This window comes from Capsella rubella, unplaced genomic scaffold (assembly GCF_000375325.1).
Source record: "Capsella rubella cultivar Monte Gargano unplaced genomic scaffold, Caprub1_0 scaffold_5, whole genome shotgun sequence".
NCBI lineage: Eukaryota > Viridiplantae > Streptophyta > Magnoliopsida > Brassicales > Brassicaceae > Capsella > Capsella rubella.
This window is the reverse complement of record NW_006238919.1, coordinates 10,479,414-10,494,911: the sequence shown is the minus strand read 5'-3', so window position 1 is coordinate 10,494,911 and position 15,498 is coordinate 10,479,414. Positions and strand designations below refer to the sequence as shown.

The 15,498-nt window shown below is 37.4% G+C and overlaps 5 protein-coding genes across 7 annotated transcripts; 4 read left to right on the top strand and 1 right to left on the bottom strand.

Moving 5' to 3' along the window:
• Positions 1-165: 165 nt before the first annotated feature.
• Positions 166-2,335, top strand: LOC17886464 (FBD-associated F-box protein At4g10400). Its single transcript, XM_006291153.2, has 4 exons — positions 166-543; positions 724-1,617; positions 1,686-1,823; positions 1,905-2,335. Exons 2-4 carry the CDS (start codon positions 781-783, stop codon positions 2,172-2,174), a joined length of 1,245 nt encoding a protein of 414 aa, XP_006291215.1. The 5' UTR covers positions 166-543; positions 724-780; the 3' UTR covers positions 2,175-2,335.
• Positions 2,336-2,393: 58 nt separating this feature from the next.
• LOC17885128 (monothiol glutaredoxin-S14, chloroplastic) lies at positions 2,394-3,174 on the top strand. The gene has a single exon (XM_006291869.2). The coding sequence runs from the start codon at positions 2,417-2,419 to the stop codon at positions 2,942-2,944; it is 528 nt and encodes a 175-aa protein (XP_006291931.1). The 5' UTR covers positions 2,394-2,416; the 3' UTR covers positions 2,945-3,174.
• Positions 3,175-4,052: 878 nt separating this feature from the next.
• Positions 4,053-5,586, top strand: LOC17885151 (chlorophyll a-b binding protein 6, chloroplastic). 2 transcript variants are annotated; one of them, XM_023782017.1, is made up of 4 exons: positions 4,053-4,324; positions 4,702-4,804; positions 4,894-5,040; positions 5,108-5,161. In XM_023782017.1, the coding sequence occupies exons 1-4, from the start codon at positions 4,134-4,136 to the stop codon at positions 5,159-5,161; spliced, it is 495 nt and encodes a 164-aa protein (XP_023637785.1). In that variant the 5' UTR covers positions 4,053-4,133. The 2 variants fall into 2 exon arrangements, with proteins under 2 accessions (XP_023637785.1, XP_006291772.1); XM_006291710.2 differs by adding an exon at positions 5,282-5,586 and having other exon boundaries at positions 4,055-4,324; positions 4,894-5,182.
• Positions 5,587-6,732: 1,146 nt separating this feature from the next.
• On the top strand, positions 6,733-8,505 carry LOC17887008. Of its 2 annotated transcripts, none has more exons than XM_023782764.1 (6): positions 6,733-6,857; positions 7,282-7,318; positions 7,417-7,646; positions 7,865-7,952; positions 8,076-8,142; positions 8,244-8,505. In XM_023782764.1, the coding sequence occupies exons 3-6, from the start codon at positions 7,514-7,516 to the stop codon at positions 8,295-8,297; spliced, it is 342 nt and encodes a 113-aa protein (XP_023638532.1). In that variant the 5' UTR covers positions 6,733-6,857; positions 7,282-7,318; positions 7,417-7,513; the 3' UTR covers positions 8,298-8,505. The 2 variants fall into 2 exon arrangements, with proteins under 2 accessions (XP_023638532.1, XP_023638533.1); XM_023782765.1 differs by having other exon boundaries at positions 7,414-7,646.
• Positions 8,506-8,624: 119 nt separating this feature from the next.
• LOC17887436 (kinesin-like protein KIN-UC) lies at positions 8,625-15,351 on the bottom strand. The gene is made up of 21 exons (XM_006290464.2): positions 14,622-15,351; positions 14,114-14,214; positions 13,887-14,009; positions 13,574-13,759; positions 13,194-13,415; positions 12,957-13,095; positions 12,725-12,874; positions 12,481-12,569; positions 12,122-12,334; positions 11,835-11,969; positions 11,458-11,637; positions 11,190-11,369; positions 10,860-10,979; positions 10,615-10,743; positions 10,400-10,535; positions 10,203-10,295; positions 9,888-10,013; positions 9,577-9,702; positions 9,322-9,465; positions 9,101-9,229; positions 8,625-9,000 (listed from the first exon to the last, which is right to left on the bottom strand). Exons 1-21 carry the CDS (start codon positions 15,136-15,138, stop codon positions 8,867-8,869), a joined length of 3,372 nt encoding a protein of 1,123 aa, XP_006290526.1. The 5' UTR covers positions 15,139-15,351; the 3' UTR covers positions 8,625-8,866.
• Positions 15,352-15,498: the final 147 nt, after the last annotated feature.

Sequence of the window (15,498 nt, the reverse complement as noted above, 5' to 3'; positions counted from 1 at the left end):
GGAATTTGTGTCCACTTGCATGGTGATTGGTTAAAATATGGGCCTTTTGCTTGCCAAGAAAGCCCATATTTATATTGATCCAATAGGCCTAGTTAATTTATTTGTGGAGCACAACAACACATCACACTTCTCGTATAAAGTTGGTCCATTACTTCGACTTGTAATGTTTTTTTTTTTTTTTTACATCCTTCGACTTGTAGTGTTTGTTTTTTCCTTTTTTTTGGTATGTCATATGCACTGTTTGATCTTTGAATGATTTAGGACTCCAAATTTTGCTTTTACCAAAAGAGTTTTAACATTGACATCAGGCCCAGTAAGATGCCCATCAGTCATGATGAATTAAACCTTTCGCTAACCCAAATTAAATGGAAGCCGAACAGTTTGATAAAGTGGGGTGATTGGTGAGCACCGACGGCGAGGACGACGCTTTGCCATTCCCGATGCTCGGCGATTCCTAATTTCCTATACCTTCTGATAAACCAAACTTAGTTCATCTTCCTGGACTCCTAGTTCAGACAACCAGTCTACTCAGCATTGAAAAGGGTATACATTTCTTTCTGTATAATTTCTGATTCTGGTTCCCGAGAGGCGAGCCTCCAGCTTTCTCTAAGGTTTTGTCCGGTTTCTTCTTGTGTCTGAGTCTTCACTTGTTGATACTATTTCGTTCTGTTAGCTTCTTCAGCCTTCAAGATGTTTTATTGTGTTGTTTTTCTTCTTATCAAGGTCGGAACTGTGTGAACGGTAACAACAGTAACTTGAGGTTTATAAATATATTTATATATGGACAAAATCAGCGGGTTATCTGATGAGTTGCTTATTAAGATATTGTTGTTTGTTCCGACAAAAGTTGCTGTATCCACTAGCATCTTGTCAAAACGATGGGAGTATCTTTGGATGTGGTTGCCTAAACTTGATTACGGTAGTAGTTATGATTCACCCTCTCAACGCGAGAAGTTGCGGTGTTTTCTTGAAAAAAATCTGCCATTACATAGAGCTCCGGTTATAGAAAGCTTCCGTCTTGACTTAATTAGTTCAAAACATAATAGTCCTGAGAGTATCAAGCTGTGGGTTGTACTAGCAGTTTCTCACTGCTTACGTGAGCTGGAGGTTATTTATGATAATTATCAGCGGAAGCCAAACATATTGCCGAGTAACTTGTATACCTGTAAATCGCTCGTGATCTTGAAACTCCAAGGCGATATTCTCGTGGATGTTCCTCGAATGGTTTTTCTCCCCTCTCTGAAAACTATGCATATTCGAAGTGTGAGATACTTAAATGAAGGATCTCTTCAGCGGCTTCTATCTAATTGCCCTGTTCTTGAAGATCTATTGGTGGATTTAAGTGTGGGTGACAGAATTGGAAAGTTAACCGTTGCTGTGCCATCTTTGCAGAGTTTATCGCTCTATGTACCTAATTCTTATGATGTCGATGGGATTGTGATAGAAACTCCTTCTTTAAAGTATTTTAAACTTCTAGATCATAATAGAAAGAGTCACTACTGCTTGGTTGAGAATATGCCTAACCTGATCGACGCATTTGTAGATGTTGATTTACATAACATCAATAGTCTTATTGGATCAATCACATCTGTCAAGCGTCTAACAATATGTTCAGAGGTAACCATTTTCCATTTACCAACTCATTTATATAATCATTTGTTGTTAATTTAATATATTTTGCGCAGGCTATGTATGTTGAAGGTTTTGTCTTCAACCAGCTTGAACATCTGAAGCTATGTTTCGGAAAGTTTTCTTCGGACCTGCTTGTTCGGCTGCTCAAAGATTCTTCAAAGTTAAAAGTTCTGGACCTTTACGAAATGGATGTAAGTTTGTTCATTAAACTAATTTTTTTCTTTCTTGCTGGATGCCCAACACGTTTTTAGTATTCATCTGTTTGATCTCAGGATCATTTCCATGATGATAGAATGGTTTACTTGAATCAACCAAGTAGTGTCCCTGAATGTATGTTGTTGAGTCTACAAACTTTCAAGTGGTGGGGATACACAGGAACACCAGGAGAGAGAGATCTTGCAGTTTATATCTTGAAAAATGCCGTTCACCTGAAGACTATGACAATCAGCTCATCTGAACACGAAGTTCCAGAATTAGAGATGATAAAGGAGTTGGCACTTTCTTCTAGAGCTTCAACGACATGCCAACTCGTGTTTGATTAAGCCATTGATCATTAAAAAAAAACTATGTCCTTTATGTTGTTTTTTTTTTTTTTCGAACAAATCCTTTATGTTGTTAAATCTCAAAGAGACAAAGACATGCTCACTAGTCACTACACTCTGGCTTAGTGGCGTTGTTTGGTAACAGGGTTTATTTTATTCCATTCTCCCGTGCACTAAAGTGTTTTGTGGCTCATAAACTCATCATTACCCTTTCAACTTACTCAAATTCCAAATCATAAAAAATGGCTCTCCGATCTATCAAGTCGCCGACGTTGATAACTCCCACCGCCGTCGTCTCCTCCTCCGTCATCAACAAGCCTCAATCCATCCGATTCTCTCTTAAACCGACGGCGACACTCGCCGTTCACAACCGGCAGCCATCGTTCTACGGCATCGGTTCGTATCTCAAGCTCAAACCAACGAAATTCCGATGCTCTGCGTCGGCGCTCTCGCCGCAGCTGAAAGATACGCTGGAGAAACTGGTGAATTCGGAGAAAGTGGTTCTGTTCATGAAAGGAAATAAAGATTTCCCGATGTGCGGATTCTCCAACACGGTGGTTCAGATCCTGAAGAACCTGAATGTTCCATTTGAAGATGTGAACATTCTGGAGAATGAGATGCTGAGGCAAGGGCTTAAAGAGTACTCCAATTGGCCGACGTTTCCTCAGCTTTACATCGGCGGTGAGTTTTTCGGTGGTTGTGATATCACTATTGAGGCATTTAAGAGTGGAGAGTTGCAGGAAGTGGTCGAGAGAGCTATGTGCTCTTGATTGAATGTGGCTCAGTACCTTTTGTACTGATGAATTGATATGTCTATCCTATCCCCTGGAAAAAAACTGTGTCTTTTTTGATGTCTCAGACTCAGACTCAAGAGTTTATGGATGTAACATTAAACTGGTTTTAGGTATAGAACAGTACAATATCTGTGAATTCTGAGTCTCCTTATGGATTGATCCTTTTGTTATATGTTTGGCATGCAATGTTGTATTGTTTCTTGAAATGTGCATCTGTGAGGTTACTTGATGCTTGGGAGAGAGAGAGAGACATAGCCAGCCACATAGGTAGTTGATGCAACCTTCTGATACCGAGATTTCAATATATAGATACCTTTCTGAGAATTACTCTTAGTTGTTTCTCTGACAAAGAGTTTCTCAAGTCATGGGCTGTTTTGTTCATCCTTGAAGATGGGTCTGAATGAGATCTTCGCAGTCACTTGAGTGCAGATTGCAGAGATTAGAGAAGTGATGATCATATGCAGAAAATGGTACTTCACCAATAAAGCCAAAATTTTGGTCCATGGTTTTCAGAAATCACCAACTTATATTGTACAAGAAAGGACAAACGTGAAAACTTACCGCAGTCCATCACTCATCAAGAATCTTCTAAGATCCACATTGTCTTAGGAAGCAAAATGTCTCAGGACCAAACTCGCAATAACGCTGTCTCACAATTTAATATTGGTTCGGTAATCCATCTTAAGACGTATGATTTAGCCTCGCATGGGTTAGAAAGTTGAAGCAAACGTTTTTCCAAGTTTTACTGGTTTCTTAAGTCAAAGATTAACCGTCTTAAAACAGTGGTACAAGTGTGTTTTTCTCTTAACCTGGAGGTGGTGACCAAACCGGGGGACTTATCTGATGAGCTCGTCTCATCACACTTTGGTTGGCGAGGAGGATAAAATGGCAAAATTGTAAATCAGGCAGATTCGGGATTAATCTGAACCACAGAGTGCAGATTGGGATAATCAAAGAGAAGAACATGATATAGAGAAGACACGTGGCCCAATGAAAAAGCCACGGGGGCTCTGTATAGCCAATTGCAATCTGATTTTAGATTCGCATCGAACAAAACCTTACTTATACGATCACTCTCCCATATTCACACTTCCACCAAACACCTCCCTCGTCCACATCTTTTCTCTCTTTTGGTGGCAAACACACTACGACTGTGAGAGAAACGATGGCGTCCAACTCGTTAATGAGCTGCGGCATCGCCGCCGTGTACCCTTCGCTTCTCTCTTCTTCCAAGTCTAAATTCGTCTCCGCCGGAGTCCCGCTCCCCAACGCCGGGAACGTTGGCCGTATCAGAATGGCTGCTCACTGGATGCCCGGCGAGCCACGACCAGCTTATCTTGACGGTTCTGCTCCTGGGTACGCCATTTTTATAAATTCGAATCCTTTTGCTCTGTTTCTCACTCATTTTGCAATAGGGACCCGTCTCTCCCTGTTACTCAATTTGTTAGATTAGATGTGTATAAAGAAAAGTTTGGAATCTCTTTGATGCACGATTGGAGGATGTTTAAAGCTTCAGTCTTTAAGTTATTGCGTATACATTACACACCTATCATAGATTCGTCTCTTTTTACTCTGTTTATTGCAGAACTTGGAACCATGTTTTTTCTGCCTCTGTTTTGGTCACTTTATTATATGTGTGTCTATAGAGATTAGAGACATTCTGATTTAACATTGGAGGCTGAATAAAAAGCTTCATGGATTCAAAGTTATTGATTGGGTACAAAATTGTGCAGTGACTTTGGGTTTGACCCACTTGGACTAGGAGAGGTTCCAGAGAACCTTGAGAGATACAAAGAATCAGAGCTCATCCACTGTAGATGGGCTATGCTCGCTGTTGTAAGTTTCACTATCCAGTCTTTGTCTTATCATAAGGGTGTAGTCTTGTTAAGTTTAGTCTAATGAAATTGGTTTGTGGTGTGTTGTAGCCTGGGATTTTGGTACCAGAAGCATTGGGATATGGAAACTGGGTTAAAGCTCAGGAATGGGCAGCATTACCAGGGGGTCAAGCCACTTACTTGGGAAACCCTGTCCCGTGGGGTACTTTGCCCACAATCTTGGCCATTGAGTTCCTTGCTATCGCATTTGTCGAGCACCAGAGAAGTATGGAGAAAGACCCTGAGAAAAAGAAGTACCCAGGAGGTGCATTTGACCCTCTCGGATACTCAAAGGACCCCAAGAAGTTGGAGGAATTGAAGGTCAAGGAGATCAAGAACGGTAAGCACACACAACAACGTACCATTATTCTGGATCAACTTATGTAGAAGAAATGTGTATCTAATGTTAATGTTTTCTTCTTGGTGGGTATGACGACAGGGCGTCTAGCGTTGTTGGCGTTTGTGGGATTCTGTGTGCAACAATCAGCTTACCCGGGGACAGGACCATTGGAGAATCTTGCAACTCACTTGGCGGATCCATGGCACAACAACATTGGCGATATTGTTATCCCTTTGAACTAATGAATGTAAAAATAGAAATATGTACCTTATGAGCTTTGTGTGTATCAAAACACTGTGTAATGAAAGACAGATTGTGGAAAACCTGTATTTTGGCTTGGTGATCGTCGATTGCTCATGTCAGCTTGAATTCTAAATGATGAAGAAACCTTTTGAACCCCCAAATATGGTTAACTTGTAACATCCAATTTCTGTTGTTATATTAAAATCTTATGCTTCTTCGGAACTAAACTTACATCATTTACAGAACAAACATAGTAGTTAGCTCATGACTATTTGTTTGATTTCTATCCAAACCAACCAATATGATATTTGTTTATGTCAAGTTTACAACTTAAATAAATGGTTAATGAACCACCCACAAGACATATGCATCATGCCTAATATACATTTGAGTTTTAATATACTAATCTTCACCTTAAAAAAATAATTTACTTTCTGAACAGATTCATTTATTTTTCCCTTTCATCTCAACCATAAAATTTTAATGAGAACAAATTTCTAGAAGATCTTTAAATAATTAGTGGTTGATTATATTTGAGTTAGAATTTGAGGAAAAATAATCAAATATCACATTATTAATGTTTTAAAGATTTTAATCCATTTATGGATAATCACCCATCCATTATAAGGTGACTTTTCAATCTAATTAGTTAATCTGAACCTATTTTATAAGTCAAATACTAATGAATAAAGAAAACTTAATACTAGTATTGAACATGTGACAAAAATTTCTAGAAAATAAGATCTTCAACATTAAGTGGTTTCATTTATATTTGAGTTAGAATTTGAGAAAATAAAATCAACCAAAATTTTCAACAATACAATGGCTGATTATATTTGAGTTAGAATTTGAGGAAAAATAATCAAATACCACATTACTGTTATACAGATTTCAATTCATTTATGGATAATCATTCCATTATTAGGTGACTTTTCAATCTGATTATTATTTAAACTGAGTTTATTTTATAAGTCAAATAATAATGAATAAAGAAAAACTTAATACTAGTATTGAACATGTGACAAAAATTTCAACAATGTGTGCCAAATATAATAAAAGATGGAGCTATCTTCCTAATCACATCCACGTAAGATTGAGATAGAAACTTGAGCTGCGTGGGGCTTGCTTCTTACTTCTTATTATATTTTTTCTGTCTCTTTGACCCCATAAAAAAGATAGATCTAGATAGTAGATTTTACTCATCTCATATTCTCATCTACAAGTAAACTCTTTAAACTTTTTTTTTCTTCTTTTGAATTCTATTTTTGGTTCAAAATAATTCTTTTTTAAAAGTTTATTTTTAGTTGATTTTTCATTGACTCAAGAATCTAAATCTTTTTTTTTTTCATTTACATATAAAACCTAAAGAGAAAACAACTAATTCAGTTTTCAATCCCTCCACCAAATTTTCTGCTCATACTTCCCCATTAAGGTAATAATCATCATCAACCCTTTCTTATGTAACAAACTTTCTCTTTCTGTCACGACCTTTTCTTGGTTTCTCCTTAGAAATAAAAAGATTTGGATCTTGAATGCTTTTGATCTGTTTTATTTTGGATCTTGATATATATACTTCACCGGAAATGCCATTGTTTGAGTCCCAATATCCTTCTTCAAGGGAAAAAAACAAGTTCTGTTAATGAAAAATCTCTGTTTTTTTGTTTGATGCCTTTATCTAGATAAAAAAAAAAAGAGTTGGTAATGGATTTGAACGCAATGTATTAAAAAGGACAATCTTTTTTTTTTTGTTTGGCAATGAGTTTGGTGTCTATGGTGGTTTGGATCTTTCTTTCATAGTAATGTATTGTTTCCTGAGAAAAATCTGGTTTTCTTATGTTTTCTTGAATCTTCTCCAGGGTTTTCCACAAGCTGATTGATGAAGATGTCAATGAGGTAAATTGAAACCAACCCCTTTCTTGTAACAGTTTCATGCTTTCTCTTTTTTGTTGAAATGGGATTTTTAATTGGTTTACTGTTGTTTCTTTTAGCAGCTTGTGTGGAAACCTTTGATGTTTTTGTATGTGGATGTGAATTGGTTGGTATAAACCGGGTTTATTCGTAAAGGAATGATCATTCGATTGAATAAGAATGGAGCTTTATACTGCAAATTGTCTGTCCAACGAAAACAAACCTACTCTTGAGCTTTCAAAATTAGTCAAAGAAGAGAAAAGCTCGGTGAAAACGAACACCGAAAACAATCTTACTGATCTTGTGAATCATGGTACATTTCACACCCTTCAGCTTAAGACGATGATTGCTTCTTATCAATCGCTGTTGTAAAAATTCAAACTTTGTTTTGACTATCCTAAACTATGAAAAGAATCTACATCCAATTTTCTCTGCTGACCCGCCTAGTGGGCGTGACACCAACAGATATTTCAACTTTTGATATTTGTGTTCTTTATCAGCACTATCTATAACCATCTTTCTTGATTACAGGTGCAAAGATGTGGCAAGAAAACAGGGAAAAATGGGTGGGAGACCAATCTCGACAAAGAGAACACTCTGCAAAGGATCAGATCATAAGGTATTATTTGTTTGTATCATGCAACATTAAGTTCATTTGACAATCTTTTTTGCAGTGTCAAAGAATCAGGAGAAATGATCAGTATAAGTAATGTTTACTAAGACAATCTTGAAACTATTGCAGCTGGTCTACTACATATGAAGATCTTCTCTCAACTCATGAACCTTTCTCTGAGTCGATTCCTTTACCCGTAAGCTTAGTTTAACCCCAGTTTCTACCTGAGTTATAAAAGGAAAGAAGCTAAAATCATTCTCCATATCTAATTTTCCCATTTGATCTGTATGTATGTAGGAGATGGTGGACTTTCTGGTCGATATTTGGTACGATGAAGGCCTTTACGATTAGAAGAATCTGACAATGCCACGAACTAGATTGACAAACAACAACGAAGGAGTGATTCATTTGAACTTAAATCTTAGGGGTTGTGAAACTATCTCTATTTGTTATATCCATATCTCATGAGAAGAAGACTGTGATCACTCACATAGTCTATCTTTAACATTTATATGATTGTTTAAAATGGCCCAATGGATTCCAAATAAGATTTTGATTACGTTTCAGCAAAGTTAAGCGTAGTAATAGTAAGCAGATTCAATTAGAGTTGAGTTTCATCTGTGTATCAATCTTACATTGGAGAATTGTTCACACTATTGACTACAGATCAAGAACGCATGGAAAAATCATGAAAACTGTTCACAAAAATTAGCAATGGATTCCACATCCAAAAATCCAAGGGAGACATTATACAACATTCCTATTGTAAGAATCTTAGTTGTCTCTCCTTGATTGTCCTTGTCGTCCATATATATCATCCCAATCACAAAGTCAATCTAATGACATTCTCACAGACTCAGCTAAGAATCTGTACCACTCGCCAGTTATGTTATGTACATGTCTTTTCTTTCACCTCTTGTTCAGCTTGAGAAGTAAGGGTTTGTTTTGAGTATCTTCTTTGCTAAACTGCGAATATCATCTCTACTCGACTCCACAGATATCCTTACAATCTCTGTCACGCTTCCTGTTCTTTTGAAATCATTCGCATTTTCCTCTGCATCGAAATGAAGGAGATACAGACATTAGCCATATGTCCCAACATTTGATAAAAGAAGTGGGCTCTTCTAGATAGTAGAATGAAGAAGTGAGCTTACCATTTTGAGCTAAATGGCAAAGCGCAAGCTCGATGTGACGTTGTGTTGATGCTGAATCAATATGTGAGTTTGAAGTCAACCATTCAAGAGCACCCTCTTCCAAGAGAAGAGAACGGCCTTTTCTACGCCCTGTAACACATAACATCCTATTTAAGTATTATAGCGATTGACTCGGTGTACATTTTTTTTAGGCATATTTGTAAGCAAATGTGACTACACACCTTGCATAATTTCTCGAGTTTCACACTTGGCAAAATTTGCCATCCCTCTTGCTACTTGAGCAATGATATCTATGTTTCCAGATTGTGCCATCGTGAGTAGTCCTTTGATGCCTTCCTCTTCTTTTAGCAGTTTAAGAAACTTCTCTGCTTGTGCAAAACAAGACAGCATATAGAGTTTAGATGCTATGATGCAGATGAATAGATATGTTTAAAACTGGAATTCATCGGAACCGGTATTTATAATCTTGTACTCACCGTTCCCGCATAAATTGGCAAGTGCACCAGCAACCATTCTTAAAGTCTGTGGATCATCTGTTTTAGTCACCATCTTTGCTAGGAGTTGAGCACCTCCTTTATTCATTATTAGATCCTGACTCTTCTCTGTGGTTAATAAACCAATGAAAACATGTAAATAAACAAATCAAGCAAACAAGCATTGTAAAGAAATGACAAGCCCACAAGGGGACCACTACAATTATGAATTAGCTCTGCTTCTCATTTGTAAGTCTAACTTGTTTATGAACAACAATATCATAAATGCACTTGGTGCAAGAGCAAGTGCTCACCGTTCATTGCCAAATTAGCAATTGCACCAGAAGCCACCCTAAGAATTGTTGAATTTTGAGATGACTGGACTAGCATAAGCAAAGCTTCTACACCCCCTTCCTCCACAATCTTCACCTGATTAGCCTCTACACACATACACACACATGATGAAAGTCATTTAGGTACAATGGCAAACAAAGAGAATCCAGTGTCAAGGCAAAGTGCCAGTGTATCAAAAATCGCTGTTTCAACAATTGAGAATCCAATTGTAGTAGCAGAAGGAAGTATAAATTTGAGGCTTTTCGCACATGCTTATAGAAAAGATGAAACCGCACCTTCAGCGGCTAGATTAGCCACCACTTTTACAGCTTGAATTTGAACTTCCAAGTCTTCAGACTTAATGAGTTGTAATATCTTCTGAATTCCGACTGAAATCAAAGTAGATAACGTGTCAATTTGATTCTGCCACAATGAAACGAGACTGAACAATGTCTACGCTAGAAGGAGCTCAATCCATGAGAAAAAATTCTACCTTCTTCACAAAGCCTCGCCATGGTAGCTCTCTGACCAGATAGAGACTTTTTTAACCCTTGTGATCTCTGCGAGCCTGTTAGAGCTCCAGATTCTGATGACCCTTTTGAAAGATCTTCCTTCATATATCGTTTTTCCTGTTGAATTAAATGGACTTAGCAAGACCATGAAAAACAATACATGTGAAAAAGGTGAAACAAGCTAATTCTAATTCACCTCAACAACACTTTCACTTTCCCTTAGATTCTTCTTTAGTTTGGAAAGCTCACTCTCCAATTGTTTTCTCTGTTTTTCTTCCAAAAGGAGCCTTTCCTTCATATCCCGAACCTCTTCACCAAGTTTTTCCTGTGGAACAAAAATTTTATGTACATTTAGACATATTCATCAGCAAAAAATGACTAGTTGGATTTTGAATATGACCAATCTGAACAAAAGCAAAAGCAGAAAATTAAGCGTCACACCTTTTGCTGGAGAAGATCATCATAGTCTAATTTCACCGTCTGTAGTTCATCTACTGTAGATTCATACATTTGTGATAGTTCTTCTAATTTTATCTTGATTTTGTTCGTCTCTTCATTTTCCTGAACACAAAATCAAGAAAAAAAATCACTTGGAGACAGAAAATTCTGCAAAAGCTGAAGCACAAATAATTAATAATAAAAAATGTTTATCTTCAATTTATTTGAAAAAGAAAAAGGATAAATACATTGACCTTTTCACCTGAAACATAAAGCTGAAAGTATCATATGCTTATTGAAATCAAGGTTTTAAAAATAAGTTATAAGCCTAACCTGTGATAAAACTTGGCGATCGCTTAGAAGTCTTTTCATTTGTCTAAGTTGCTCTTCTGCAGCGTTAGACCGAGCATGTTCATCTTCTAATTTCTTCTGCAGCTCTGCAATTTTAGATTCATATGTGTGAGTGGTTTCCGCAAGTTCCCTTTGATATTGATAGTTTCCCATCTCTTGTTCCTATAAACGCCAAAAAATACCATTTAGTTTGAGTAGAGAAGTAATAATGCGTTTAAAAGGTAGTTGAAAAGGTGTAATGTTAACTAACATGAATAGACTTCTGCTGGTTACTCAAAATGTTTTTCATTTCATTCAATTGATGCTCGGCGTTTGTTGACCGGGTTTGTTCATCCTCAACACGCTGAACCAACTTCGCAATCTTTTTCTCATATACTTGACTGGCATCTGCAAGTTTTGCCTCATATGCTGAATTTTCCAGCTGTTGTTGCTACTAACAATTAAAAGGACACTGTTAGAGCTCATATATGTATATTTATATTTTGGTAAACACGTTGGCTATTTTTTATGATAGGCCATTTTCAAAACATCCAAGAATTTCCGAAAGTAGTTAATACTTAATAGATACAATACAGTGAGGTAGTTACCAAGGAAACTACTACCAACAATTTATGAGAAAGTGTGTACCTTGGTATTTTTCAATTTCATCTCTAGTTCTATAGCTTTGTCATGCATTAGATCACACTGATCTTTCTGCAGCTGCAATTCCTTCAAAAGTTCTTTCATGCAGAGCTCCAAGCGGGAGTTTTCCTTCTCCAGGAACTGTAAGTCAGATTCCCCCCCACACAATATAAACACCAGATATAGAAGAATATCATAGGAAAGTAGGCATCATATCAAGAAACTAGAAGATTGTTGAATATCAATTACTCTAAGCGAACGAAGAGTAGCCAATCAATAGACGAGAATAATACCTTGGACCTTGTAACGGCATTTTTTTCTGCTTCAGCGAAAGAGTTTTCACATTCTCTCAATCTTTTTTCCAACTCGTGTTTCTCACTGTTTCTTAGTTTGTTTTGTCTTTCAACTTCTGCAGTAAGATGGTCCACCTGAGTCTCAAGCTTCCGACACAAACTTTCATAATCGAATTCTTCTTTAAGCTTTACCATGTTTACTATTTTCATAGCCTGTAAAGGAAGACATGACCAAGTGGGCATTACTATAAAATTCTTTAAATATTAGAATACTGTGTCTTTCTCGTTTATGATTTTCTTTAGATGTCAGAAAGTAGATATTCTGCAGAGAACAAAATAAGAGAAACATGAAAACTCACCCTTTGTCCAAACATTATTGTGCTGGTGGTTTCTGCATGATACCGTGCAGATGGCCCAATTGTTATTATAAGTGAAGTCCTTGCAGAACCTATTAGTTGAGAGCAAAAGACCATGCCAGAGTTTATTTAACAGACACGAGAATAACTGGAAAAGTATGAACAAATGTATAGGCACAGAAGTAAGTCACGCTTATGAGCTCTGTAACAGACTAATAGGGAAAGACATTTTTGATAAACTACTAACCGCCAAAAGAATCACGAAGAAGCCTTGTTAGCTTAGAATCTCTTGTTGGTATATGAGAACTGCCTTCAGCTAACGCATTTATGCATTTTCCGAGGGATGTCAGTGAAAGATTAATGAATTTCGCCTCTTCAATCAAGTGGCCATCGGTGCCTTCAAATAAAACGGGAAATAACTCAGCATAAACTACTTGATATAACATGAATGGTTATATAAAGAGTAAAGGAGTTCAAACCAGATTTATTTATTCTTTCTGAACCAGCAAGATCCACAATCAGAAGTTTGCTCTTTCTAACTCTAGGAATGCCTTTATCTCCCAAAGATTCAGGTTTTGCTTTTTCAGTCTTTTCATTCATAGCCCGCCTGACATAAACCTGCAAAGAAGATACATTTCATCAACGGACAGATACAACACATGGATTCTGTTGATGAACAAGAAACCATATAGACCAAATATTCCAAGGAAACATACTGTAAGAATTGCATGACTACGTGAGGATTCTGTATTCATCTTTGTATTTGCTGCGTGGCGGTTTGTCTCACCAACTTGCAAAACCTGCAAGAAATGGTCTAAATCTTGAACGTTGACTACTGTAGCGCCTGGTACTGATACTTCCCCAGTTTTTGCATCCTCATTGATTGAAATGTTGCTTTTCTCAGGTGCAAGAAGATCTTGTATCGTTTCCATATACAACTGTGAAGTACAAGAAGAAATGAAAATCTTACTTAAGCTATAGAACCATTTCAAAATTCACAAGGTTTCCATCTATGAATATTCAACAACAAGACCAGTATCTAAGCATTGAAGTAATACGCTACATGGAAACAAGGAGAAGATGTGCAGTGTCACACCTGCAAATAAGATATCTCCACGGAAACAGAAGCAGAAGATGCGTTGAGAAGTATGTCTTCTAGAGCTCTAACCATAATACCACGCTCAGCTGCATCATCTTTACCTATTTTTCCTACCGTGTAGGTTTTACCAGTACCAGTTTGACCGTAAGCCATAATGGTACCATTGTATCCACTCAGAACACCCTGCAAATCCCAATGTAGTAAAGATGTATAACATAAAATCCTCAACAAATCAATAAATTCTACAAGATATAGTGAAAACATTGTATCCTCAACATATCAATAAATTCTACAAGATATAGTCTCTAACCTCGACGACAGGTTTTGCTACTCCTTCGTAGACACGCTTTTGCGAAGCTGTATCTGTAAACACTTCGTCAAATTTATAAGACTCAGAATTCCAGTTGTTTTTCCTCAACTTAAGCCGCTTTATCTGCACACAGAGAAATAATAAAACACTTTCTAAGGATCTAAAATTGCCTTGATATATCATAGACTTAAAAAAAGACTCCCGTGGTTGGGTAGCATCTAACTCACTTCTGGTTGTAACTCAACAAGATCAGCAAAATCAACATCGGAGATAAGCTCCTCGCCATTTCGAGGTCGAACTCTTACAGAAACTCTTACCCTCCCAGGATCTGAAGAGAAGTATCAAAATTCAGAATATCAAATACCAATTAGAATTTTTATCACTATGAATAATGATAGCAGAGTTCAATCATTTTAAACCACTTTTTGTCAAAATTCAAAATATCAAATAGCATTGTTTAACATAGCAATGATTGTGAATTTTATAAGAGCTACAACATAAAACGGCCCTCTAATGGTATCTAATTTCAATTTCAAACCACCAATTTACCCAAAGATGTACCAAATCAAATCAACAATCTCCAAATTGACTGTAGCATAATTGCCCTAGAGCAAAAGTCAAATACTTCAAGCAAATGAATTTTTTTTTTTTTTAAAGCACTCATCTTTCTATTGTATAATCGGTAAGGATACAGGAGAGAATATGAAGAGAGGAGAAGGAGAAAGGAACAGAGACCATTGTCGTCATCGAAGTCTTTAGACTGAGATCGGCGGACGGGAGTACCGGAGCGGCGTGTAGAAGGAGAAGAGGCGGAGACGGAAGAAGCGTTGGATACGGAAGAAGCGGAGGGTCGATCTTTAAGGCGAGAAGAGTGAGCTACTCCGGGGGCGATGATAGAGGTTCTAGAAGGCAAATTCAAGGAAGCAGAAGAGAGAGAAAGTGTGTGATTGCTGTTGGGAGGCAAATGCTGCTGAATTCGCTCCGCCGCGTGTTTCGCCGACGATCTGACGGCGGAGGATGAGGAATTTGAAGAAGTCATTAGATGGTGGCTCGTCACGAAAATACAGGGAGAACAGGAAAGAGAGAGAGTAGGAGACAAAAGAGAGATAGGGAGAGAGAGAAAGAGAGAGCTAAGCGATTGATTCAAAGAAGGCAATTTGAAAATTTCGTGGGGGAGGTGGAGGTGGTGGAAGAAGAAGCAGTAGAGGGAAGCACGACGACTGCGATGAAACTGGTTCCCGCGTTCGTGCATTAGTGGGTTGACGTTAACCCGGTTCGGTTTGTTTTTGGTTCGGTTTGTTTTTGGTTCGATTCTTAAATCGAATTAGGCCATATCAGTTCGGTTTTGGTTCAATTCCTAAAACGAATTAGGCCATATCAGTTCGGTTTTATTATGCAAGCATCAACATCTAGGGCCGAAGGCGATGGACCTAGAGATGTGTACGTGATGGATCATATATCGATGAATTACATGTGCATTTATATTCTCATTGTAAAACCATTATTAGCGGACAAGATTCACAATTTCAACAACATCATTGTATACGTTTACTATAAGTGTACCACCATCAATATCATCATTAAGAGAGTCCAAATTGTGTATGGTCCATGA

Bases quoted from the DNA above. Each gene is read 5' to 3' on its own strand.
- LOC17886464 (XM_006291153.2), top strand. From the start codon at position 781: ATGGACAAAATCAGCGGGTTATCTGATGAGTTGCTTATTAAGATATTG. The intron at 1,618-1,685 runs GTAACCATTTTC...TATTTTGCGCAG, and splicing joins GTCTAACAATATGTTCAGAG to GCTATGTATGTTGAAGGTTT. The intron at 1,824-1,904 runs GTAAGTTTGTTC...GTTTGATCTCAG, and splicing joins TGGACCTTTACGAAATGGAT to GATCATTTCCATGATGATAG.
- LOC17885128 (XM_006291869.2), top strand. From the start codon at position 2,417: ATGGCTCTCCGATCTATCAAGTCGCCGACGTTGATAACTCCCACCGCC.
- LOC17885151 (XM_006291710.2), top strand. From the start codon at position 4,134: ATGGCGTCCAACTCGTTAATGAGCTGCGGCATCGCCGCCGTGTACCCT. The intron at 4,805-4,893 runs GTAAGTTTCACT...GGTGTGTTGTAG, and splicing joins GATGGGCTATGCTCGCTGTT to CCTGGGATTTTGGTACCAGA. The intron at 5,183-5,281 runs GTAAGCACACAC...GTATGACGACAG, and splicing joins GGTCAAGGAGATCAAGAACG to GGCGTCTAGCGTTGTTGGCG.
- LOC17887008 (XM_023782764.1), top strand. From the start codon at position 7,514: ATGGAGCTTTATACTGCAAATTGTCTGTCCAACGAAAACAAACCTACT. The intron at 7,647-7,864 runs GTACATTTCACA...TCTTGATTACAG, and splicing joins TACTGATCTTGTGAATCATG to GTGCAAAGATGTGGCAAGAA. The intron at 7,953-8,075 runs GTATTATTTGTT...AAACTATTGCAG, and splicing joins GCAAAGGATCAGATCATAAG to CTGGTCTACTACATATGAAG.
- LOC17887436 (XM_006290464.2), bottom strand. From the start codon at position 15,138: ATGCACGAACGCGGGAACCAGTTTCATCGCAGTCGTCGTGCTTCCCTC. The intron at 11,970-12,121 runs GTATTATTCTCG...TCTGACTTACAG, and splicing joins ATGCCGTTACAAGGTCCAAG to TTCCTGGAGAAGGAAAACTC. The intron at 9,001-9,100 runs GTAAGCTCACTT...ATTTCGATGCAG, and splicing joins TTGCCATTTAGCTCAAAATG to AGGAAAATGCGAATGATTTC.